Source organism: Hypanus sabinus (assembly GCF_030144855.1).
Source record: "Hypanus sabinus isolate sHypSab1 chromosome 1 unlocalized genomic scaffold, sHypSab1.hap1 SUPER_1_unloc_10, whole genome shotgun sequence".
Classification (NCBI taxonomy): domain Eukaryota; kingdom Metazoa; phylum Chordata; class Chondrichthyes; order Myliobatiformes; family Dasyatidae; genus Hypanus; species Hypanus sabinus.
This window is the reverse complement of record NW_026778904.1, coordinates 454,476-481,089: the sequence shown is the minus strand read 5'-3', so window position 1 is coordinate 481,089 and position 26,614 is coordinate 454,476. Positions and strand designations below refer to the sequence as shown.

The following is a 26,614-nucleotide window of genomic DNA, read 5'->3' as shown; positions in this document are numbered from 1 at the left end:
ACTGACAGACTGAGTTGTGCACTGTGCAGGTTAAAGGGACATAGACTGAGTTATGCACTGTGCAGGTTAAAGGGACATAGACTGAGTTGTGCACTGTGCAGGTTAAAAAGACACAGACTGAGTTGTGCATTGTGCAGGTTAAAGGGACATAGACTGAGTTGTGCACTGCGCAAGTGAAAGGAACACAGACTGAGTTGTGCATTGTGCAGGTTAAAGGGACATAGACTGTCAGACTGATTTGTGCAATGTGCAGGTTAAAAGAACATAGCATGAGTTGTGCACTGTGTTGGTTAAAGGGACATTGAGTTGTGCATTGTGTTGGTTAAAGGGACACAGACTGAGTAGTGCAATGTGCAGGTTAAAGGGACATACACTGAGTTGTGCATTGTGCAAGTTAAAGGGACATAGCCTGACAGACTGAGTTATGCATTGTGCTGGTTAAAGGGACATAGACTGAGTTGTGCATTCTGCAGGTTAAAGGAACATAGACTGAGTTCTGCATTGTGCAGGTTAAAGGGACATAGACTGAGTTGTGCATTGTGCAGGTTAAAGGGACATAGACTGAGTTGTGCATTGTGCAGGTTAAAGGGACATAGACTGACAGACTGATTTGTGCAATGTGCAGGTTAAAAGAACATAGCATGAGTTGTGCACTGTGCAGGTTAAAGGGACATTGAGTTGTGCATTGTGTTGGTTAAAGGGACACAGACTGAGTTGTGCACTGTGCAGGTTAAAGGGACAGACTGAGTTGTGCATTGTGCAGGTTAAAGGGACACAGACTGAGTTGTGCATTGTGCAGGTTAAAGGGACATAGACTGAGTTATGGATTGTGCAGGTTAAAGCGACATAGACTGAGTTATGCATTGTGGCACACTGACTTTAGACGTGGAGGGCTGGTTGCAGGAAGAACAGTGATTGAATGCAAATAGCAGAAGACCTAACAGTTTTTTTTGTGGTGGGGGAGAGGGAGGCAGGAGGAGGACAAGTCCTAATATACTCCATTTCTATGATCTAGAACACAGTGGGTGATAGGAGCAGATTGATCATGAAGTTGGCAAGAGGGAAACTGACAAAGCTTGTGTAAAATGTGAAAAAATGTGTTCTTACTACATAGGGTCCAGATAGAGGTTCCCAAAGGCAGAAGGACGGAGAGCCATATCCAAGGTGAATGGCTGTAAGTGCAGTAAAGAGGTGAGGAAACACATCCTTATTCAGAGGAATCACAGAACAGTGTAGCATGTACAGACCCTTTGGCCCACAATATTGTGCCAACCCTTTAATCTACTCCAAGATCCAACCATTCCTTCACTCCCACATAGCTCTCCATTTTTTTTTCATCCATATTCTTACATAAAGGTCACTTAAATGTCCCTAACATATCTGTCTCTACCACCACATCCTGGCAGCGTGTTCCATGCACTCACCACTCACTATGTAAAGTGTTTACCTTTGACATCCCCATGTACTTTCCTCCAATTGACTTCAAGTTATGTCCCCTGGTATTTCCACCTGGGAAAAAGTTTCTGGCTGCCCATTTGATCTCTGCCTCTTATGATCTTGTGCACCTCTATCAAGACACCACTAATCCTTCTTTGGTCCAAAGAGAAAAGCCAATCCTGATAAGACATACTCTCTGGACCCACCAACATTCTGGTAAATCTCCTCAGCACCCAATGCAATGTAAAACAACAGAGAAACCCAAGCCCGTCCTGGAAAATGACATGGAATAGAGGTCTGCAGGGAATGGAGAGTAGACACTGTGCTGGCCATAGGACAGCTGTGGCTCAATGGGCTGAAGGGTTTCCAACTGGAACGATTCCTCAAAAAGGGCAACCATTGACCTCATTAGAGGAGACAGTTGAGAAAAAGGGAAGAACAGGCCTGTATTTCTGCAACAGCTGTTAAGAGAAGTTTGGGACACGGCACACAAGGGACTATTGATGCTGAAATCTGGAGCAAGAAACAATCTAATGGAGGAATTCAGACTTTGGTCTAGATGAGGTGCCTCAACCCGAAACTCTGGCTGTCCATTTTACCTTTCGAGTTCCTCTAGCCACTCACCTTTGTTCGTCTGGAATGGGATTTTTTAAACTAAGGTGTTTGTTTAGTCAACTAACATCACTTTAAAACTAAGCAGAAGTGGTTCAGTCCTTCTGGTTTAGAGCAGTGTTATTTTTCTTGCAGTTTAACTTGCCCAAGTTTGCTTGTACTTTTTTTTATAATCACTTATCTAGGTGGAATTGTTCAGTCAATTTTCCAGTAACTTTAGCACCACTACTTCTGCATTTTTCTTAGTTTTTCTGCAGCAGATGTCATGCCACCTGAATCTGTTTGATAGTTTAATTGTTATTACTGGAATGCTGTAATCTTTTCAGTCTGAACTAGTTTACTATATGAGGCAACCACAATTACTTTAGTTCACTGCTCTTCTTTTTGTTCACTCTTTGTTCTTGTAACAGACACAAGTAACAAGTATCATGTTTGTCTTCTGAATCACTGGATTGCAAAAACACCAGGATCCAACAGTACAAAACACTGGTTAAACCATACTTAGAGCATTGTTGTATAGTTCTGGCCCCACACTGCAGGAAGGAGTAACTGGGAGTAGAGAGGGCAGGAAACATTCACCAGCATATTACCTGTTGTTATAAGGAGAGGCTGTGGTTATTGTTATTGGAATGTTAGGCTGAGGGATGACTTGACAGAAGTTTATAAAGTTTTGAAGGGCATAAGATGATGAGAACATTTTCTCCAGTCCTGATGAAGCGTCTCGGCTCGAAATGTCGACTATACTTTCTTCCATAGCCTAGCTTGTTGAGTTCCTCCAGCATTTTGTGTGTGTTGCAGAAGCATAGATATTTTTTTCCCCTCTGGGACAGGAGAGTTGAGATGAGAAAACACAGATTTAAGTCCGTGGGAGGAAATCTGAGGTGTAGGTATTTCCACAGAGAATGGTGGTTTAAGATTATAATGCAGAATTAGACAATTTGGCACATCGAATCTGCTCCATAATTCGACACGCGAATGTTGTATAGGAATGTGTGGTGACGCTTGCCAGCTGCACTCAGCATATCCCGAGGTTGTGTTGCTGGTCAATGCAAACAATGCATTTCACTATAAGCTTTAATGTATATGTGATTAATAAATTAATCTATAGACCATAACATCAGAAAACATAAGCGCAGAATCAGGCCATTCAGCCCATCAAGTCTGCTCTGCCATTCCATCATGGCTGATTTAACCATATAAACCATATAACAATTACAGGATGGAAACAGGCCATCTCAGCCCTTCTAGTCCGTGCCGAACACTTACTCTCACCTAGTCCCACCAACCTGCTCTCAGCCCATAACCCTCCAGTCCATTCCTGTCCATATAGCTATCCAGTTGTTTTTTAAAATGACAAAATCGAACCTGGCTCTACCACTTCTACTGGAAGCTCGTTCCACACAGCTATCACTCTCTGAGTAAAGAAGTTTCCCCTTATATTACTAAACTTTTGACCCCTAACTCTCAACTCATGTCCTCTTGTTTGAATCTCCCCTACTCTCAAAGGAAAAAGCCTATCCACGTCAACTCTATCTATCCCCCTCATAATTTTAAATACCTCGATCAAATCCCTCCTCAACCTTCTACGCTCCAAAGAATAAAGACCTAACTTGTTCAACCTTTCCCTGTAACTTAGGTGCCGAAACCCAGGTGACATTCTAATAAATCTTCTCTGTACTCTCTCTATTTTGTTGACATCTTTCCTATAATTCGGTGACCAGAACTGTACACAATACTCCAAATTTGGCCTTACCAATGCTTTGTACAATTTTAACATTACATCGCAACCCCTATACTGCTCTGATTTATAAAGGCCAACAAACCAAGAGCTTTCTTCACCACCCTATCCACATGAGATTCCACCTTCAGGGAACTATGCACCATTATTCCTAGATCACTCTGTTCTACTGCATTCCTCAATGCCCTACCATTTACCATGTATGTCTTATTTGGATTATTCCTACCAAAATGTAGCACCTCACACTTATCAGCATTAAACTCCATCTGCCATCGTTCAGCCCACTCTTCTAACTGGCCTAAATCTCTCTGCAAGCTTTGAAAACCTACTTCATTATCCACAATGCCATCTACCTTAGTATCATCTGCATACTTACTAATCCAATTTACCATCCCATCATCCAGATCATTTATGTACATGACAAACAACATTGGACCCAGTACAGATCCCTGAGGCACACCACTAGTCACCAGCCTCCAATCTGACAAACAGTTATCCACCACTACTCTCTGGCATTTCACATCCAGCCACTGTTGAATCCATTTTACTACCTAACGATTGAACTAACCTTCCGTGTGGAACCTTGTCAAAGGCCTTACTGAAGTCCTTATAGATAACATCCACTGCTTTACCCTCGTCAACTTTCCTTGTAACCTCTTCAAAAAATTCAATAAGATTTGTCAAACATGACCTTCCACGCACAAATCCATGTTGACTACTCCTAATCAGACCCTGTCTATCCAGATAATTGTATATACCATCTCTAAGAATACTTGTCATTAATTTACCCACCACTGACATCAAACTTACAGGCTGGTAATTGCTAGGTTTACTCTTAGAACTCTTTTTAAACAATGGAACCACATGAGCAATACGCCAATCCTCCAACACCATCCCCATTTCTAATGACTTTTGAAATATTTCTGTCAGAGCCCCTGCTATTTCTACACTAACCTCCCTCAAGGTCCTAGGGAAATCCTGTCAGGACCTGGAGACTTATCCACTTTTATATTCCTTAAAAGCGCCAGTACTTCCTCTTCTTTAATCATCATAGTTTCCATAACTACCCTACTTGTTTCCCTTACCTTACACAATTCAATATCCTTCTCCTTAGTGAATACTGAAGAAAAGAAATTGTTCAAAATCTCCCCCATCTCTTTTGGCTCCACACATAGCTGTCCACTCTGATTCTCTAAGGGACCAATTTTATCCCTCACTATCCTTTTGCTATTAATATAACTGTAGAAACCTTTTGGATTTATTTTCACCTTACTTGCCAAAGCAACCTCATATCTTCTTTTAGCTTTTCTAATTTCTTTCTTAAGATTCTTCTTACATTCTTTATATTCCTCGAGCACCTCATTTACTCCATGCTGCCTATATTTATCGTAGATCTCTCTCTTTTTCTGAACCAAGTTTCCAATATCCCTTGAAAACCATGGCTCTCTCAAACTTTTAACCTTTCTTTTCAACCTAACAGAAACATAACAATTCTGTACCTTCAAAATTTCACCTTTAAATGACCTCCATTTCTCTATTACATCCTTCCCATAAAATTGTCCCAATTCACTCCTTCTAAATGCTTTCGCATCTCCTCAAAGTTAGCCTTTGTCCAATCAAAAATCTCAACCCTGGGTCCAGTCCTATCCTTCTCTGTAATTATATTGAAACTAATGGCATTGTGATCACTGGACCCGAAGTGCTCCCCAACACATACCTCCGTCACCTGACCTGTCTCATTCCCTAACAGAAGATCCAACACTGCCCCTTCTCTCGTTGGTACCTCTATGTATAGCTGCAAAAAACTATCCTGCACACATTTTACAAACTCCAAACCATCCATCCCTTTTACAGTATGGGCTTCCCAGTCTATGTGTGGACAATTAAAATCTCCCACAATCACAACCCTGTGCTTACTACAAGTATCTGCTATCTCCTGACAAATTTGCTCCTCCAATTCTCACGCCCCATTAGATGGTCTATAATACACCCTTATAAGTGTTACTACACCTTTCCTATTCCTCAATTTCACCCAAATAGTCTCCCGAGACGAGCCCGCTAATCTATCGTGCCAGAGCACCGCTGTAATATTTTCTCGGACAAGCAATGCAACACCTCCTCCTCTTGTCCCTCTGATTCTATCACACCTGAAGCAACGAAATCCAGGAATATTTGGTTGCCAATCACACCCCTCCTGCAACCATGTTTCACTAATAGCTACAACATCATATTTCCAGGTATCAATCCATGCTCTAAGCTCATCCACTTTTCTTACAATGCTCCTAGCATTAAAACAGATGCACTTAAGAAACTCTCCACCTCTTCCTCTGTTTATCCCTAACGGTGCAAACAACTTTATTATCTTTTTCTACCTTCTCCCCTACATCTTCGGTCTGAGCGCTCCCCTTCTCTATCACCTGCCTATCCATAAGACCATAAGCCAAAGAAGCAAAAGACAGCCATTCGGCCCATCAAGTCTGCTCCGCCATTTCATCAGGAGCTGATCCAATCTCCCCTTTAGTCCCATTCCCCGGCCTTCTCACCATAGCCTTTGATGCCCTGACTACTCAGATACCTATCAATCTCTGCACCCAATGACCTGGAATCTGCTGCTGCTTGTGGCAACAAATTCCATAGATTCACCACCCTCTGGCATATATTTTTTTTAGCATCTCAGTTCTGAATGGGCGCCCTGCAATCCTCAAGTCATGTCCTCTCGTACTAGACTCCCCTACCTCACTGTCTCTATTTGTGAGCTAACCTCCTCTCCCCTGGCCTCTTCAAATTGATTCCCACCCAACAATTGTAGTTTAAAGTCTCCCCAGTAGCCTTAGCAAATCTCCCTGCCAGGATATTGGTCCCCCCGGGATTCAAGTGTAACCCGTCCTTTTTGTACAGGTCACACCTGCCCCAAAAGAGGTCCCAATGATCCAGAAACTTGAATCCCTGCCCCCTGCTCCAATCCTTCAGCCATGCATTTATCCTCCACCTCATTCTATTCCTATACTCACTGTCACGTGGCATAGGCAGTAATCCCGAGATTACTACCTTTGCGGTCCTTCTTCTCAACTTCCTTCCTAACTCCCTATATTCTCCTTTCAGGCCCTTTTCCCTTTTCCTGTCTATGTCATTGGTACCTATATGTACCACGACATCTGGCTCCTCACCCTCCCACTTCAGGATATCTTGGATGCGATCAGAAACATCCGGAACCCTGGCACCAGGGAGGCAAACTACCATCCGGGTCTCCTGATCCCATCGCAGAATCGCCTCTCTGACCCCCTAACTATCAAGCTCCCTATTACTGCTGCCTTCCTCTTCCTTTCCCTACCCTTCTGAGCTACAGGACCGGACTCTGTGCCGGAGGCACGGCCATTGTTGCTTCCCCCAGGTCAGCTGTTCCCCCCAACAGTACTCAAACAGGAGTACTTACTGTCAAGGAGTATAGCCACAGGAGTACTCTCTAGTACCTGACTACTGTCTATTGTCTATAACAGGAAAAACTGAAACCTAAACCTACTTTGCCTCAACTTCCTCACTGGAAGAGCACAATCTGTGTGGATTGATAACATAGAACATAGAATAGTACAGCACATTACAGGCCCTTCGGCCCACAATGTTGTGCCGATCCTCAAACCCTGCCTCCCATATAACCCCCCATCTTAAATTCCTCCATATACCTGTCTAGTAGTCTCTTAAACTTCACTAGTGTATCTGCCTCCACCATAGACTCAGACAGTGCATTCCACGCACCAACCACTCTCTGAGTAAAAATTCTCCCTCTAATATCCCCCTTGAACTTCCCTCCCCTTACCTTAAAGTCATGTCCTCTTGTATTGAGCAGTGGTGCCCTGGGGAAGAGGCGCTGGCCGTCCACTCTGTCTATTCCTCTTAATATCTTGTACACCTCTATCATGTCTCCTCTCATCCTCCTTCTCTCCAAAGAGTAAAGCTCTGGTTCCCTTAATCTCTGATCATAATCCATACTCTCTAAACCAGGCAGCATCCTGGTAAATCTCCTCTGTACCCTTTCCAATGCTTCCACATCCTTCCTATAGTGAGGCGACCAGAACTGGACACAGTACTCCAAGTGTGGCCTAACTAGAGTTTTATAGAGCTGCATCATTACATCACGTCTCTTAAACTCTATCCCTCGACTTATTAAAGCTAACACCCCATAAGCTTTCTTAACTACCCTATCTACCTGTGAGGCAACTTTCAGGGATCTGTGGCCATGTACCCCAGATCCCTCTGCTCCTCCACACTACCAAGTATCCTGCCATTTACTTTGTACTCTGCCTTGGAGTTTATCCTTCCAAAGTGTACCATCTCACACTTCTCCGGGCTGAACTCCATCTGCCACTTCTCAGCCCACTTCTGCATCCTATCAATGTCTCTCTGCAATCTTCGACAATCCTCTACACTACCTACAACACCACCAACCTTTGTGTCGTCCGCAAACTTGCCAACCCACCCTTCTATCCCCACATCCAGGTCGTTAATAAATCAGGCTTGTTAGGCACGATCTGCCCTTCACAAAGCCATGCTCACTGTCCCTGATCAGACCATGATTCTCTAAATGCTCATAGATCCTATCTCTAAGAATCTTTTCCAACAGCTTTCCCACCACGGACGTAAGGCTCACTGGTCTATAATTACCTGGACTATCCCTACTACCTTTTTTGAAGAAGGGGACAACACTTGCCTCCCTCCAATCCTCCGGTACCATTCCCGTGGACAACGAGGACATAAAGATCCTAGCCAGAGACTCAGCAATCTCTTCTCTCTCCTCGTGGAGCAGCCTGGGGAATATTCCGTCAGGCCCCGGGGACTTATCCGTTCTAATGTATTTTAACAACTCCAACACCTCCTCTCCCTTAATATCAACATGCTCCAGAACATCAACCTCACTCATATTGTCCTCACCGTCATCAAGTTCCCTCTCAGTGGTGAATACCGAAGAGAAGTATTCATTGAGGACCTCGCTCACTTCCACAGCCTCCAGGCACATCTTCCCACTTTTATCTCTAATTGGTCCTACCTTCAATCCTGTCATCCTTCTGTTCTTCACATAATTGAAGAATGCCTTGGGGTTTTCCTTTACCCTACTCACCAAGGCCTTCTCATGCCCCCTTCTTGCTCTTCTCAGCCCCTTCTTAAGCTCCTTCCTTGCTACCCTATATTCCTCAATAGACCCATCTGATCCTTGCTTCCTAAACCTCATGTATGCTGCCTTCTTCCACCTGACTAGATTTTCCACTTCACTTGTCACCCATGGTTCCTTCACCCTACCATTCTTTATCTTCCTCACCGGGACAAATTTATCCCCAACATCCTGCAAGAGATCCTTAAACATCGACCACATGTCCGTAGTACATTTCCCTGCAAAAACATCATCCCAATTCACACCCGCTAGTTTTAGCCTTATAGCCTCATAATTTGCCCTTCCCCAATTAAAAAATTTCCTGTCCTCTCTGATTCTATCCTTTTCCATGATAATGCTAAAGGTCAGGGAGCGGTGATCACTGTCCCCCAGATGCTCACTCACTGACAAATCTGTGACCTGACCCGGTTCGTTACCTAATACTAGATCTAGTATGGCATTCCCCCTAGTCGACCTGTCAACGTACTGTGACAGGAATCCATCCTGGACACACTTAACAAACTCTGCCCCATCTAAACCCTTGGAACTAATTAAGTGCCAATCAATATTACGGAAGTTAAAGTCACCCATGGTAACAACCCTGTTATTTTTTCACCTTTCCAAAATTTGCCTCCCAATCTGCTCCTCGTATCTCTGCTACTACCAGGGGGCCTATAGAATACCCCCAGTAGAGTAACTGCTCCCTTCCTGTTCCTGACTTCCACCCATACTGACTCAAAAGAGGATCTTGCTACGTTACCCACCCTTTCTGCAGCTGTAATAGTATTCCTGACCAGTAATGCCACCCCTCCTCCCTTTTTCCCCCCTCTCTATCCCTTTTAAAGCACTGAAATCCAGGAATATTGAGAATCCATTCCTGCCTTAGTACAGGAATGGCCACTACATCATAATTCCATGGATGTATCCAAGTTCTCAGCTCATCACCTTTGTTCCTGATGCTTCTTGCATTGAAGTACACACACTTTAGCCCTTCTGCCTTACTACCTTTATACCCTTTATTCTGCTGCTCTTTCCTCAAAGCCTCTCTATATGTTAGATCTGGTTTTACTCCATGCACTTCTTTCACTGTTCTATCGCTCCGGGTCCCATCCCCCTTGGAAATTAGTTTAAACCTTTCTGAACCATGCTAGCAAACCTACCAGCAAGGATATTGTTCCCCCTTGAGTTCAGGTGCAACCCATCCAATCTGTACAGGTTCCACCTTCCCCAGAAGAGATCCCAATGGTCCAAAAATCTAAAACCCAGCCCCCTGCACCAACTCCTCAGCCACGCATTCAACTGCCATCTCCTCCAATTCTTACCATCACTATCACATAGCACTGGCAGCAATCCTGAGAACGCCACCCTTGAGGTCCTGTTCTTCAGCCTTCTGCCTAGTTCCCGAAACTCACACTTCAGGACCTCATCCCTCTTCCTGCCTATGTCGTTGGTCCCAACATGTATCAGGACTTCTGGTTGCTTTCCCTCTCAAACCAGGATGTCATGCACCTTGTCAGAGACACCCTGGACCCTGGCACCCGGGAGGCAACAAACCATGTGGGTTTCCTTCTCACGTCCACTGACTGCTCCTCTGACTATAGAGTCTCCAATGACGACAGCTCTCCTCTTCTCCATTCCATCCTTCTGCACCACAGGGTCAGACTCAGGGCCAGAGGCTCTGCCACCGTGGCTCACACCTGGTCGGTCGTCCTCACCAACAGCATCCAGGACGGTAAACTTATTATCCAGGGGAATGGCTACAGGGGTGCTCTGCACTACCTGTCTACTCTCCTTCGCTTTCCCCCCTCGGACTGTCACCCAGTGACCTGCTTCCGGCAGCCTAGGTGTGACTACCTCCTTGTAGCTCTCATCTCTGACTGCTTCATTCTCCCTTATGAGTCGAAGGTCATCCAGCTGCTGCTCCAGATTCCTCACACAGTCTTCCAGATCGCCCAGCCGCAAGCACTTCTGGCAGATGTGACTCTGCGGGAGAGGGGAGCTCCCCCAAGACTGCCACATCTCACAGGAGAGGCACATCACCGTCTCAGGAGGCATTGTAAAGACTAACTGGGAACAAGCTCGTCCTCCGCCTTTTCTCGTCGAAGCCTCAAATCTCCACTCCTTCACTGGCCCACTCACTCACTGGCGGCTTTCTACAGGCCACTCCGCTTGAGGTAACCCTCTATTTATTTGTTATTTATAACATCTCCTCCTCGCTGACTATCAATACTGGAGAACCTCAGGGGTGTGTGCTTAGCCCATTGCTCTACTCTATATACACGACTGTGTGGCTAGGCATAGATCAAATACCATCTATAAATTTGCTATCTATACAACTGTTGACAGAATCTCAGGTGGTGATGACAGGGCGTACAGGAGTGAGATATGCTAACTACTAGAATGGTGCCGCAGCAATAACCATGCACCCAACATCAGTAAGAGGACTTCAGGTAGGGTAAGATGAGGGAACACATACCAATCCTCATAGAGGGATCAGAAGTGGAGAGAATGAGCAGTTTCAAGTTCCTGGGTGTCAAGATCTCTGAGGATCTAACCTGGTCCCAACATATTGATATAGTTATAAAGAAGGCAAGATAGTGGCTATACTTCATTAGGAGTTTGAAGAGATCTGGCATGTCAACAAATACACTCAAAAACTTCTTTAGTTGTACCGTGGAGAGCATTCTGACAGGCTGCATCACTGCATGGTATGGGGGAGGGGAGCTACTGCACAGGACCAAAAGAAGCTGCAGAGGGTTGTACATCTAGTCAGCTCCATCTTGGGTACTAGCCTACAGAGTACTCAGGACACCTTCAGGGAGCAGTGTCTCAGAAAGGCAGCATCCATTATTAAGGGCCTCCATCACCTAGTACATACCCTTTTCTCACTGTTACCATTAGGTAGGAGGTACAGAAGCCTGAAGGCACACACTCAGTGATTCAGGAACAGCTGCTTCCCCCTATCATCCAATTCCTAAATGAATCCTTGGACACTACCTCACTTTTTTAATATACAGTATTTCTGTTTTTTGCACTTTTAAGAAATCTATTCAATACACATATACTGTAATTGATTCACTTGTTTATTTATTATTATTTTATTATTTTTTTCCTCATCTACATTATGTATTGCCTTGAACTGCTGCAAAGTTAACAAATTTCATGTCACACGCCGGTGATAATAGATCTGATTCTGATCAAGAACCTATCAACATTCGCTTTAAATATTCTCAATAACTTTGCTTCTACATCCATCTGTGACAATGAATTCCACAGATTCACTGCTAAATTGACTTCCAATTGACTTTCCTGTATCCCAAGGACATACCCTATGGTCCTCAACTCTCCCACTAAAGAAAACATCCTCTCCACATCCAGTCCTGATGAAGGGTCTTGGCCCAAAATGACTGTTTATTCCTCTTCATAGATGCCGCCTGACCTGCTGAGTTCCTCCAGCATTTTGTGAATGTTGCTCTCCACATTCACTCTATCTAGGCCTTTCGATATTCGGAATTTTATTTAATCTTCTGTAGATAGGCATAAAGTTCCCTGTTCAATGTTAAACCATTTTGTGTTTTCAGCATTATGGTTTCTGGGAGCCATATACTGAAACACTTGCCTGGTTTTCTGCATTACAGCACTGGGCACACTTCCTGGTGAGTCGCTAAGGTACAAGTTGCCAGTCTGTTCAGAAATCCCAGACTGGGTGGCTGGAGCTAGGCTTTGAAGACATGACAGTGCAATGCAGGGAAGTTGAAGTCACCAAGGCACTTACATTGACACAGAACAGGGTGGTCATCCTGTGAAGGTAGTTGGGGTCGTTAGACATGGCCAACACTTTAGGGATAATGATGTTCTGGGCCCAGGCCTTTCCGAATTTCTGGGTCAGCTTCTTCAGGTTGTTGGTGGCTGCTTCTCGGATGGCATAAACTGAAAGAGAAGCCATGTGTCTCAGTCTCAGATCCAGGCAACTATTCCTCACATTATTCATATTCTCCTGCTCTGAAATCTACTTGCCAATGGAGCCCTGTGCACCAGAGGTGGGTGCATCTATTACACTGATCGTCAACAGGGACAGCAACCCTGCGTGTGGCCTCCTACCTCCTTCACCCGTCCCATGATCAAGTCTCGCCTTCCTCCTCCCGAGATGGTGGGGACAGGAATGAACACCCTCCTGACCCACCCACTCCACGTGTGTGTGTGAGAGAGTGAGGCGGAGAGACGGAGTGCCAACAGGCCTTTCGGCTCTTCAACTCCATGCTGACCATTGCCCTCCATTTACAGTATTTTTATGCTCTACACATCTCCATCAGCTGCCCCCTGATTCTAACACTCACTCACACACCAGTGTTTGTTAACAGTGACTAATTAAACCACAAACCCACAGCTCATTACGAGGTGGGAGGGAAATACAGTATCCATGGGAAACCCAAACAGTCACAGAGAGAACATGGCAAACTCTACAGTGAGTGCCAGAGACTAGGACTGAACCTGACTCAGGGACTGGGAGTCTGTGAGTTTACCCTCTGAGCCATTGTGCTTCCCAACGTACGGTGTCTGCACAATGACAAGTAAAGATATGAGCTGTGATCCTCACCGTGATCCACTAGCCAGGCCATACAGAGAGAGTTCAGCTTCTCGTTGAAGAACTCCATACCCTGCAGAGATAAATGGAGAGCGTGTTTAAGGTGGACATTGGCTGCCTACCACATAAGCCTTTCGACAGACATACCACAGTCAGAATAGTGACGGAGGGTCACTAGTACCACGTCCCCCAAGCCACAGCACTCTGCCTGTGTCAGATTCCACAGTCTGGCATCGTGTCAAGGCCTGGGAAATGTTCCCAGGGTCTGAAGTCCAAGTAGGGATATCCCAAGGTGATATCTCCAGAAAATGATGTCCAGTAGGGTTCTACCCAGGGATCTGATGACCAGTAGGAACCTGCCTAGGGAGAATGTCTCTAGGGAGTAGAGATCTAAGCTACGGAAATACACTGGGGTTAATGTTCATTATGAATCTACCCCAGGGAGATGTTCTAGGGTCTGATGTCCAGTTGGGATCTATGCAGGGAGATGTCTCCAGGATCTGATGTTCAGTAAGGATCTACCCTAAGAGACATTCCAGGGTCTGATGTCCAGTAGGTACCTGCCCAGAGAGACGTCTCCAGGGTCTGATGTCCAGTAGGTACCTGCCCAGAGAGACGTCTCCAGGGTCTGATGTCCAGTAGGTACCTGCCCAGAGAGACGTCTCCAGGGTCTGATGTCCAGTAAAGATCTATCCCAAGGAGATATTCCTGAGGTCTGTTGTCCATTAGGAACCTGCCCAGGAGTCTGCTGTTCATTTGGGATCTACCGCAGGGAGATGTTCCCAGTGTCTGATGTCCAGTAAAGACCTATCCTGGGAAGATGTCTCCAGAGTGGGATAAAGGGAATTACAGAGACATGACAGAGGAGTTAGCCAGTATTAATTGGAAATTAGTAATTAGTAATAATCTTTTAATGATCTTTCAAAAATCACTAGATTCTGCAAAGGTTCCAGAAGACTGGAAAATTGCAAATGTCACTCCAATCTTCAAGACCATGAGAATTAGGCCATTTGGCCCACCAGTTTTGTTCCACCATTCAATCATGGCTGATCCTTTTCTACTCTTCCTCAGCCTCACTAGCAACCTTCTCCCCATAACCACTGATGTCCAATCAAGAGCCTATCAAGCTCTGCCTTAAATACACCAATGACCTGGCCTCCACATCCGGCTGTGGTAATACATTCCACAAATTCACCACCCTCTGGCTAAAGAAATTTCCCTACATCTCTATTCTAAATGGACACCCCTCTATCTTGAGGCTGTGCCCTCTTGTCCTAGATTCCCCCAACATGGGAAACATCCTTTCCATATATACTCCCAGGCCTTTCAACATTCAAACGTTTTCAATGAGATCACCCTCATCCTTCTACATTCCAGCGAGTACATATCCAGAGCTAACAGATGTTCTGTGAATATCCTCTGTACTCTCTCCAATGCCAGCACTTCTTTTCTCAGAACTGTTCTCAGCCCAAAACAGTTCATGATACACAAGGTGAGGCCTCATCACTGCATTATGAAGCCTCAGCAACACATCTCTGCTCTTGTATTCTAGACCTCTTGAAAAGAATGCTAACATTGCATTTGCTTTCCTTACCACCAACGCTACCTACAAGTTAACCTTTAAGGTGTTCTGCACAAGGACACCTAAGTCCCTTTGCATCTCAGATTTCTGGATTTTCTCCCCATTTAGAAAAAAGTCTGCACATTTATTTTTACTACCAAAATGCAATGACCATGCATTTTCCAACATTGTATTTCATTTGCCACTTCCTTGCCCATTCTCTTAATCTGTCTAAGTCCTTCTGCAGCCTACCTGTTTCCTCAACATTATAACCATATAACATATAACCATGTAACAATTACAGGATGGAAACAGACCATCTCTTCCCTTCTAGTCCATGCCAAATGCTTACTCTCACCTAGTCCTACTGACCTGCACTCAGCCCACAACCCTCCATTCCTTTCCTGTCAAGTCAAGTCAACTTTTATTGTCATTTCGACCATAACTGCTGGTACAGTGCATAGTAAAAATGAGACAACATTTTTCAGGACCATGGTGTTACGACACAGTACAAAAAACTACACTGAACTATGTAATAAAAAAAAACAACACAGAGAAAGCTACACTAGACTACAGACCTACACTGGACTGCATAAAGTGCACAAAAACAGTGCAGGCATTACAATAAATAATAAAAAGGACAGTAGGGCAAGATGTCAGTCCAGGCTTCCGGTATTCCAAAAAGCTATCCAATTTTTTTTAAATGACAAGATCAAACCTGCCTCGACCACTTCTACTGGAAGCTCGTTCCACACAGCTACCACTCTCTGAGTAGAGAAGTTCTCCTCTCGTGTTATCGCTGAACTTTTGCCCCTTAACTCTCAACTCATGTCCTCTTGTTTGAATCTCCCCTACTCTCAATGGAAAAAGCCTGTCCACATCAACTCTATCTATCCCCCTCATTATTTTAAATACCTTTATCAAGTCCCCCCTCAACCTTCTATGCTCCAAAGAATAAAGACCTAACTTGTTCAATCTTTCCCTGTAACTTAGGTGCTGAAACCCAGGTAACATTCTAGTAAATCTTCTCTGTACTCTCTCTATTTTGTTGACATCTTTCCTATAATTCGGTGACCAGAACTGTACACAATTCTCCAAATTTGGCCTTACCAATGCCTTGTACAATTTTAACATTACATCCCAACTCCTATACTCAATGCTCTGATTTATAAAGGCCAGCATACCAAAAGCCTTCTTCACCACCCTATACCGGGGGTCGGCAACCAGCGGCTCTGGAGCCACATGTGGCTCTTTTACGTCTGTGCTGCGGCTCCCTGTTGCTTTGGGAAATAATTGGTCAGTATTTAATTAAAATGTATTTTATGTTAGTTTGTTAGTTTTTGAAATGTAATTCTAAATTTGAAGATTATGGTGATCTTGTACAATCTAAATAAGATGTTGTGGCGGCCCATTTCCTGACACATCCGAACCGGCTCACAATTAGCCAGCGTTCAGGCTAAGGTAGATAGCCTACGGGGGTTTGTGAGTACGTGTCTTTTGCAGCATCCGCGCCCATGGGGGGGCGGGTTGAGGGAGGCTTAAAAGCAAGGCTGTTTAGTTCGAATAAAGCTATCTTTGACTGCAGTTTACTGACTGCGTGTAGCACACTGCTACAACGTGTTTTTATCGCTGGCTGTCCAGAGGGGAGGTGCTGAAACGCTTTGTCGCGTGTCTGGAAGAAGTGAAAACTTTCCTGGGCAGCAAAGGGCTCACCTTTCCTGAGCTGGAACAGCCAGAGTGGCTGGAAAAGCTACACTTCATGGTAGACATGACAGCGCACCTGAACACAGCTCTTCAGGGGTAAGGACGTACAGCCCTGCACGTTGGAGGATGTTTTGGCATTCGAGCGCAAGTTGACAGTGCTTGCCAGAGATTTACAGAAAGGGACATTGTCTCACTTCCCCAATTTGAGAGAATTCAAACAAGGTCACGACATGATAAATTCGGAGTATTTACATTCTGCAATCATCGCAATGCAAACATCGTTTGGGAAACGCTTCTGTGAGTTCAGAGAGGAAAAAAACACATTATCCTTCCCGGTCACTCCCCTAAGCATCGATCCATCCCTACTGAATACGACTGCATTGTCAGGTGTGAGTCAACCTGACCAAGTATGATAAATATTTTAATTGCCTATTATTTTACGTATATTCATATGTTTTCATTGTTCAGTGAAATAGTCCTTTTATTTTTCAGGTTGACAGCTGGCTGACGTTATTTTTGGTTTGCTGCTGGCGGCAAATTTAAGTTTGGCGTTTTTCATAAATACAAGAAGGACTCAAATAGACGTTGAGTATTTTACTTAAAAGTAACCTTCAACCCAACATCTTTTTTTCGGAGTTCAAAATGTTTTTGTTGCATGCAGAAATGTAATTTCGTTTTCTCTGCAGGAGTTCATCAATTTCATAAATGCAACACATTATAGTTTGTTTATACATAGCATAAAGGCAAAACAAAACGTTGTATGCAGTGTTATTTCATTTTAAATGTCAAACGGGTTTTGCGGCTCCCAATGTTTTCTTTTCTGTGGGAAACGGGTCCAAGTGGCTCTTTCAGTGGTAAAGGTTGCTGACCCCTGCCCTATACACATGAGATTCCACCTTCAGGGAACTATGCACCATTATTCCTAGATCACTCTGTTCTACTGCATTCCTCAATGCCCTACCATTTACCATGTATATCCTATTTTAATTAGTCCTACCAAAATGAAGCACTTCAAACTTACAGCATTTAACTCCATCTGCCATCTTTCAGCCCACTCTTCTAACTGGCCTAAATCTCTCTGCAAGCTCTGAAAACCTACTTCATTTTCCACAACGCCACCTATCTTAGTATCATCTGCATAATTACTAATCCAATTTACCACCCCATCATACAGATCATTAATGTACATGACAAACAGCATTGGACCCAGTGCAGATCCCTGAGGCACACCACTAGTCACCGGCCTCCAACCTGACAAACAGTTATCCACCACTACTCTCTGGCATTTCACATCCAGCCACTGTTGAATCCATTTCACAACTTCAATATTAATACCTAACGATTGAACCTTCCTAACTAACCTTCTGTGTGGAACCTTGTCAAAGGCCTTTCTGAAGTCCTTATAGAAAACATCCACTGCTTTACCCTCGTCAACTTTCCTTGTAACTTCTTCAAAAAATTCAATAAGGTTTGTCAAACATGACCTTCCACGCACAAATCCATGTTGACTGTTCCTAATCCAGATAATCATATATACCATTTCTAAGAATACTTTCCATTAATTTACCCACCACTGACGTCAAACTGACAGGCCTATAATTGCTAGACTTACTTAGAACCCTTTTTAAACAACGGAACCACATGAGTAATACGTCAATCCTCCGGCACCATCCCCGTTTCTAATGACATTTGAAATATTTCTGTCAGAGCCCCTGCTATTTCTACACTCACCTCCCTCAAGGTCCTAGGGAATATCCTGTCAGGACTCGGAGGTTTATCCACTTTTATATTCTTTAAAACCACCGGTACTTCCTCTTCTTTAATCATCATGGTTTCCATAACTACCCTACTTGTTTCCCTTACTTTACACAATTCAGTATCCTTCTCCTTAGTGAATACTGAAGAAAAGAAATTGTTCAAAATCTCCCCCATCTCTTTTGGCTCCACACATCGCTGTCCACTTTGATTCTCTAAGGGACCAATTTTATCCCTCACTATCCTTTTGATATTAATATCACTGCAGAAACCCTTTGGATTTACTTTCACCTTATTTGCCAAAGTAACCTCATATCTTCTTATAGCTTTTTTACCTGCCCTTCTGCCAAACTTCACTTCATCTGCAAAAGTGGCAACAAAGCCATCTATTCCATTATCTAAATCATTGATATAGAATATAAAAAGTAGTCCCAACTTCGACCCCTGCGGAACACCACCAGTCACTGACAGCCAACCAGAAAAGGATCCTTTTATTCTCACTCGCTGCCTCCTACCAATCAGCCAATGCTCTAACTATGCCAGTAACTTTCCTATCATACTATGGGCTCTTAACTTGATAAGCAGCCTCACATGTGGCACTTTGTCAAAGGCCTTCTGAAAGTCCAAATATACAACATCTACTGCATCTCTTTTATCTAACGTATGTGTAATCTCCTCAGAGAATCCAACAGGTTCATTAGGCAAGATTTTCCCTTAAGGAAACCATGCTGACTTTGTCCTATCTTGTCTTGTGTCACTAAGTACTTCATAACCTCATCCTTAACAACTGACTCCAATATCTTCTGAACCACTGAGGTCAAGCTAACTGGTCGATAATTTTCTTTCTGCTGCCTTCCTCCTTTCTTAAAGAGTGGAGTAACATCTGCAATTTTCCAATCCTCTGCCACCATGCCAGAGTCCAATGGTTTTTGAAATATCATTTCTAATGCCTCTACAATCTCTACCACCGCCTCTTTCAGAACCCTAGGGTACAGTTCATCTGGTCCTGGTGATTATGGACCCTTAGGTCTTTCAACTTTTTGAGCACCTTCTCCCTTGTAATAGTAACTGCACTCACTTCCCTTACCTCACACCCTTTAACTCTGGCACGTTGCTAGTGTCCTCTACAGTGAAGACTAACGCAAAATACTCATTCAGGTCATTGGCTATCTCCTTGTTCCCCGTTATTATTTCTCTGGCCACATTTCCAATGATCCTATATCCACTCACTTCTCCTTTTTTTTTTTCACTTACATGAAAAGGCTTTTTACTATCCACTTTGCTATTGTTAGCTAGTTTGCTTTCATATTTCATCTTTTCCATCCTAAAGATTCTTTTAGTTGCTCTCTGGAGGTTTTTAAAAGCTTCCCAATCCTCTGTCTTCCCACTAATTTTTGCTCTGTTGTATGCCCTCTCTTTTGCCTTTACATGAGCTTTGACTGGCCTTGTCAGTCACAGTTGTACTATTGTGCCATTTGAGTATTTCTTCATTTCTGGAATACATCTATCCCGGATCTTCCTCATTTTTCCCAGAAACTCACACCATTCAAGAAGGGACAGAGGCAGAAGAAAGGAAACTATAGGCCAGTTAGCCTGGCCTCAGTGGTTGGGAAGATGTTGGAGTCAATTATTAAGGACGAAGTCTCAGGGTACTTGGAGGCACATCATAAAATAGGCCCAAGTCAGTATGGTTTCCGCAAGGGAAAACCTTGCCTGGCAAATCTGTTGGAATTTTAAGAAATAACAAGGAGGATAGACAAAGGAGACTGTCAGGAGAGGGAAGGGGAATAGACAGGAAGAGCAGAGCACCCCTGTGGCTGTTCCCATCAACAATAAGTATACCGTTTTGGATACTGTTGATGGAGACGACCTACCAGGGACAAGTTGTAGTGGTTGCGTCTCTGGCACCGAAACTGGCCTCTCAGCTCAGAAGGGAAGGAGGGAAAAGTGTAGAGCAGTAGTGAGAGGTGATTCGATAGTTAGGGGGACAGATAGGAGGTTCTGTGGAAGAGATCAAGAATCCCGGATGGTCTGTTGCCTCCCTGGTGCCAGGGTCCGCGATATCTCAGATCGAGTTCTCAGTATTCTTAAGAGGGAGGATGAGCAGCCAGATGTCATGGACCATGTCGGGACCAATGATGTGGGTAGGAAGAGTGAGGAGGTCATGAAAGACTACAGAAGGATTTAGACAGATTAGGAGAACGGGCAAAGAAATGGCAGATGGAATACAGTGTTGGGAAGTGTATGGTCATGCACTTTGGTAGAAGAAATGAAAGGGTAGACTATTTTCTAAATGGAGAGAAAATTAAAAAATCTGAGGTACAAAGGAACTTGGGAATCCTTGTGCAGGATTCCCTACAGGTTACTTTGCAAGCTGAGTCTGTGGTGAGGAGCGCAAATGCAATGCACTGATGTAATGTTGAGACTATGAAGCACTGGTGAGGCCTCACTTGGAGCACTGAGCAGTTTTGGGCTCCTTATCTTAGAAAGGATGTGCTGAAACTAGAGAGGGTTCAAAGGAAGTTCACAAAAATGATTGAATGGCTTGTCATATGAACGTTTGGTGGCTCTGGGCCTATACTCACTGGAGTTCAGAACAATGAGGGGTGACATCACTGAAGCCTATTGAATGGTAAAAGGCCTTGATAGAATGGATGTGGAGAGGATGCTTCTTATGGTGGGAGAATCTAAGACCAGAGGACACGGCCTCAGAATAGAGGGGCATCCTTTTAGAGTGGAGTTGAGGACAAATTTTTAGCCAGAGATTGGTGGAATTTTTTGCCACAGACAACTGTGGAACCAAATCTTATGCATATTTAAGGCAGAGGTCGATAGATTCTTGATCAGTTGGAGCATGAAGACTTTCAAGGAGAAGGTAGGAGAATCGGGCCGAGAGGAGAATTGGATTAGCCTTGATGAAATGGCAGAGCAGCCTCGATGTGCCTACATCTTATGGTCTTATGAAATCTGACATCCAATAGGGATCTGCCCCAGGGAGATACCCCAGTGTCTAGTGTCCGGTAGGATCCTGCCCAGGGAAATGTCCAGTAGGGAGATAACCCCAGGGTCTGATGTCCTTTATGCATCTATCTCAGGAAGAAATGTTCCCTCTAATTTGTGTGCACAAAAATCCTGTGCTGTGCAACTTTTTTGCCCAGTGACAACGTGTGCGCACTGAATAATTTCATTAATAAAAATGTTATAAATGAACCAGTTCTAAAATCTGTAGGCAAATCTTATGGTGAAAATGATGTCAAGCAGGGATCTAGCACAGGGTAAATAAAAAATACTTGGCATCCACAGCTGCCTATGCCAATGAATTCCAGATTTACCACCCTCTGGGTTAAGAAATTCCGCTGCATCTCTGTTCTGAAATTTTTTTTTTAAGATTAGCTTTATTTGTCACGTGCATTGAAGCAGACAGTAAAATGTATCATCTGTGTCAATGAGCACAGTCTGAAGACGTGCTGGAGGCAGGCCACAAATGTTGCAATGTTTCTCATGTCAACACAGCATGCCCACAACTTACTATACTGTACATCTTTGCTACGTAGCAGGAAACCAGAGACACGGAGGAAACCCTCATGGTTACAGGGAGAATGTACAAACTCTGTAGACAGTGGTGGGAATTAAACCCTGATTGCTGGCACTATAAAGCGTTACGTTAGCTGCTACACTTCCATGCCACCCCCATTAACCTTCTATTCTGAGACTGTGGCCTCTGGTCCTGGACTCTCCCACTACTGGAAACATTCCCACTACTTGAAACATTCTCTCTTATGTGGGAAGTCAAGGCGAGCACAGCTGGTCCTGATGACTACACCTGCAAAAGTTGCATCCAGCTGCAGCTCCTGACAAATCATGTTAGGGAACTGGAGCAAAAGCTGGATGAACTTCGGATCATTCCGGAGGCAGAGGCAGAAATAGACAGGAGTTTCAGGGAGACAGTCACCCCTAGGCGTCAAGAGACAAGTAGTTGGGTGGCTGTCAGGAGAGGGAAGGGGAATAGACAGGAAGAGCAGAGCACCCCTGTGGCTGTTCCCATCAACAATAAGCATACCGTTTTGGATACTGTTGATGAAGATGACCTACCAGGGACAAGTTGTAGTGGTTGCGTCTCTGGCACCGAAACTGGCCTCTCAGTTCAGAAGGGAAGGAGGGAAAAGTGTAGAGCAGTAGTGAGAGGGGATTCGATAGTTAGGAGGACAGATAGGAGGTTCTGTGGAAGAGATCAAGAATCCCAGATGGTCTGTTGCCTCCCTGGTGCCAGGGTCCGTGATATCTCAGATCGAGTTCTCAGTATTCTTAAGAGGGAGGATGAGCAGCCAGATGTCATGGACCATGTCGGGACCAATGACATGGGTAGGAAGAGTGAGGAGGTCATGAAAGGTGAGTTTAGGGAGCTAGGTGCTAAGTTAAAGGACAGGACATCCAGGATAGCAATCTCAGGATTGCTACCAGTGCCACGTGCGGGTGGGTTTAGAAATAGTAAGATAGTGCAGATGAACACGTGGCTGAAGACATGGTGCAGGAGGGAGGGCTTCAGATTTATAGATAATTGGGCAGTTTTCCAGGGAAGGGGGGACCTGTTCCAGCGGGACAGTTTACATCTGAACTGGAGGAGGACAAATATTCTTGCAAGTAGGCTTGCTAGAGAGGCTCCAGTGGATTTAAACTAGATACGGGGGGGAGGGGAACCAGAATGTAGGAACAGATGTATGGGAGAAGGAAGAAAAAGAAGACAGTAAAGTTCTTTGTACTGTTAGAGATAAATAGAGAGGAAGAGGTGGAAAGAAATGTGGATGAGCTTAGAGCATGGATTCATACCTGGAAATGTGATGTTGTAGCTATTAGTGAAACATGGTTGCAGGAGGGGTGTGATAAATATTCATGGATTTCGTTGCTTCAGGTGTGATAGAATCGGAGAGCCAAGGTGGGAGGTGTTGCGTTGCTTGTCAGAGAAAATATTACAGCGGTGCTCTGGCAGGATAGATTAGAGGGCTCATCTAGGAAGGATATTTGGGTGGAATTGAGGAATGGGAAAGGTGTAGTAACACTTATATCGGTGTATTATAGACCACCTAATGGTGAGCAAGAATTGGAAGAGCAAATTTGTCAGGAGATAGCAGATATTTGTAGTAAGCACAGGGTTGTGATTGTGGGAGATTTTAATTTTCCACACATAGACTGGGAAGCCCATACTGTTTGGAGTTTGTAAAATGTGTGCAGGATAGTTTTTTGCAGCAATACTTAGGGGTACCGACTGGAGAAGGGGCAGTGTTGGATCTTCTGTTAGGGAATGAGATAGGTCAGGTGACGGAGGTATGTGTTGGGGAGCACTTCGGGTCCAGTGATCACAATGCCATTAGTTTCAATATAATTATGGAGAAGGATAGGACTGGACCCAGGGTTGAGATTTTTGATTGGAGAAAGGCTAACTTTGAGAAGATGGGAAAGGATTTAGAAGGAGTGAATTGGGACAATTTGTTTTATGGGAAGGATGTAATAGAGAAATGGAGATCATTTAAAGGTGAAATTTTGAGGGTACAGAATCTTTATGTTCCTGTTAGGTTGAAAAGAAAGGTTAAAAGTTTGAGAGAGCCATGGTTTTCAAGGAATATTGGAAACTTGGTTAGGAAAAAGAGGGAGATCTACAATAAATATAGGCAGCATGGAGTAAATGAGGAGCTCGAGGAATATAAAGAATGTAAGAAGAATCTTAAGAAAGAAATTAGAAAAGCTAAAAGAAGATACAAGGTTGCTTTGGCAAGTAAGGTGAAAATAAATCCAAAGGGTTTCTACAGTTATATTAATAGCAAAAGGGTAGTGAGGGATAAAATTGGTCCCTTAGAGAATCAGAGTGGACAGCTATGTATGGAGCCAAAAGAGATCAGGGAGATTTTGAACAATTTCTTTTCTTCGGTATTCACTAAGGAGAAGGATATTGAATTGTGTAAGGTAAGGGAAACAAGTAGGGAAGTTATGGAAACTATGACGATTAATGAGGAGGAAGTACTGTCACTTTTAAGGAATATAAAAGTGGATAAATCTCCAAGTCCTGACAGGATCTTCCCTAGGACCTCGAAGGAAGTTAAGTGTAGAAATAGCAGGGGATCTGACAGAAATATTTCAAATGTCATTAGAAACGGGGATGGTGTTGGAGGATTGGCGTATTGCTCATGTGGTTCCATTGTTTAAAAAGGGTTCTAAGAGTAAATCTAGCAATTATAGGCCTACACGAGGAAATATGCAGATGCTGGAAATTCAAACAACAACACACACAAAATGCTGGTAGAACACAGCAGGGATTATAGGCCTGTCAGTTTGACATCAGTGGTGGGTAAATTAATAGAAAGTATTCTTAGAAATGGTATATATAATTATCTGGATTAAGAACAGTCAACATGGATGTGTGTGTGGAAAGTCATGTTTGACAAATTTTATTGAATTTTTTGAAGAGGCTACGAGGAAAGTTGATGAGGGTAAAGCAGTGGATGTTGTCTATATGGACTTCAGTAAGGCCTTTGACAAGGTTCCGCACAGAAAGTTAGTTAGGAAGGTTCAATTGTAAGGTATTAATATTGAAGTAGTAAAATGGATTCAACAGTGGCTGGATGGGAGATACCAGAGAGTATTGGTGGATAACTACTTGTCAGGTTGGAGGCCGGTGACTAGTGGCGTACCTCAGGGATCTGTACTGGGTCCAATGTTGTTTGTCATATACATTAATGATCTGGATGATGGGGTGATAAATTGGATTAGTAAGTATGCAGATGATACTAAGGTAGGTGGCATTGTGGATGATGAAGTAGGTTTTCAAAGCTTGCAGAGAGATTTAGGCCAGTTAGAAGAGTGGGCTGAAAGATGGCAGATGGAGTTTAATGCTGATAAGTGTGATGTGCTACATTTATTGGTAGGAATAATCCAAATAGGACATACATGGTAAATGGTAGGGCATTGAGGAATGCAGTAGAACAGAGTGATCTAGGAATAATGGTGTATCGTTCTCGGAAGGTGGAATCTCATGTGGATAGGGTGGTGAAGAAAGCTTTTGGTCTGCTGGCCTTTATAAATCAGAGCATTGAGTATAGGAGTTGGGATGTAATGTTAAAATTGTACAAGGCATTGGTAAGGCCAAATTTGGAGTATTGTGTACAGTTCTGGTCACCGAATTATAGGAAAGATGTCAACAAAATAGAGAGAGTACAGAGAAGATTTACTAGAATGTTACCTGGGTTTCAGCACCTAAGTTACAGGGAAAGATTGAACAAGTTAGGTCTTTATTCTTTGGAGCGTAGAAGGTTGAGGGGGGCTTGATAGAGGTATTTAAAATTATGAGGAGGATAGATAGAGTTGACGTGGATAGGCTTTTTCCATTGAGAGTAGGGGAGATTCAAACAAGAGGACATGAGTTGGAACTTAGGGGGCAAAAGTTTAAGGGTAACATGAGGGGGAATTTCTTTACTCAGAGAGTGGTAACTGTGTGGAATGAGCTTCCAATAGAAGTGGTACAGGCAGGTTTGGTATTGTTATTTAGAGCAAAATTGGATAGGTATATGGACAGGAAAGGAATGGAGGGTTATGGGCTGAGTGCGGGTCAGTGGGACTAGGTGAGAGTAAGCATTCGGCACGGACTAGAAGGGCCGAGATGGCCTGTTTTCGTTCTGTAATTGTTATATGGTTATATGTCCACTCTTTTCAGACCTGTCAATATTTAATACATTTCAGTGGAGGCAAGTCGAATTCTCACCAGTTGCCCTGCCAACAGGGGCATATACTCGATGATGGCGAGGCGCACCCTCCACTTGGCATCTTCTGCCAACTCCACGATTGCAGGCAGCAGTGATTGCGACAACTGTTTGATACCAATCACCTCGTTCACACACTCCAGGTTGGAAATGATGTTCAGACGGACCTCTGGGCACTGCAGGAGGGGGTAGTGGGAATGGGATGTGGGCAAGAGGTGAAGGAGAAGAAGGGGATGGAGGGAGAAGAATGAAAAAAGGTGCAAAAGAAATGAAGAGAGAGGAACAAAGGTATGATGAGGGGATTTAATGGGTGGTTTGGGTAGGATAGGTT

At 43.9% G+C, this 26,614-nt stretch overlaps 1 protein-coding gene across 3 annotated transcripts in view; it reads right to left on the bottom strand.

The window, feature by feature from the left end:
* The window catches only part of LOC132385373 (serine/threonine-protein phosphatase 2A 65 kDa regulatory subunit A alpha isoform-like), a 150,829-nt gene that overhangs the window by 80,761 nt on the left and 43,454 nt on the right, over window positions 1–26,614 (bottom strand). For all 3 annotated transcript variants that reach the window (XR_009509171.1, XM_059957407.1, XM_059957406.1), the window contains exons 10-12: window positions 26,286–26,459; window positions 13,528–13,588; window positions 12,706–12,860 (exon numbers count right to left, since the gene is read on the bottom strand). Coding sequence is in view for 2 of the 3 variants with exons in the window: in XM_059957407.1 (XP_059813390.1) it covers window positions 12,706–12,860; window positions 13,528–13,588; window positions 26,286–26,459 (390 nt within the window). In the remaining variant the exon portion in view is untranslated. The remainder of the gene's footprint in view (window positions 1–12,705; window positions 12,861–13,527; window positions 13,589–26,285; window positions 26,460–26,614) is intronic.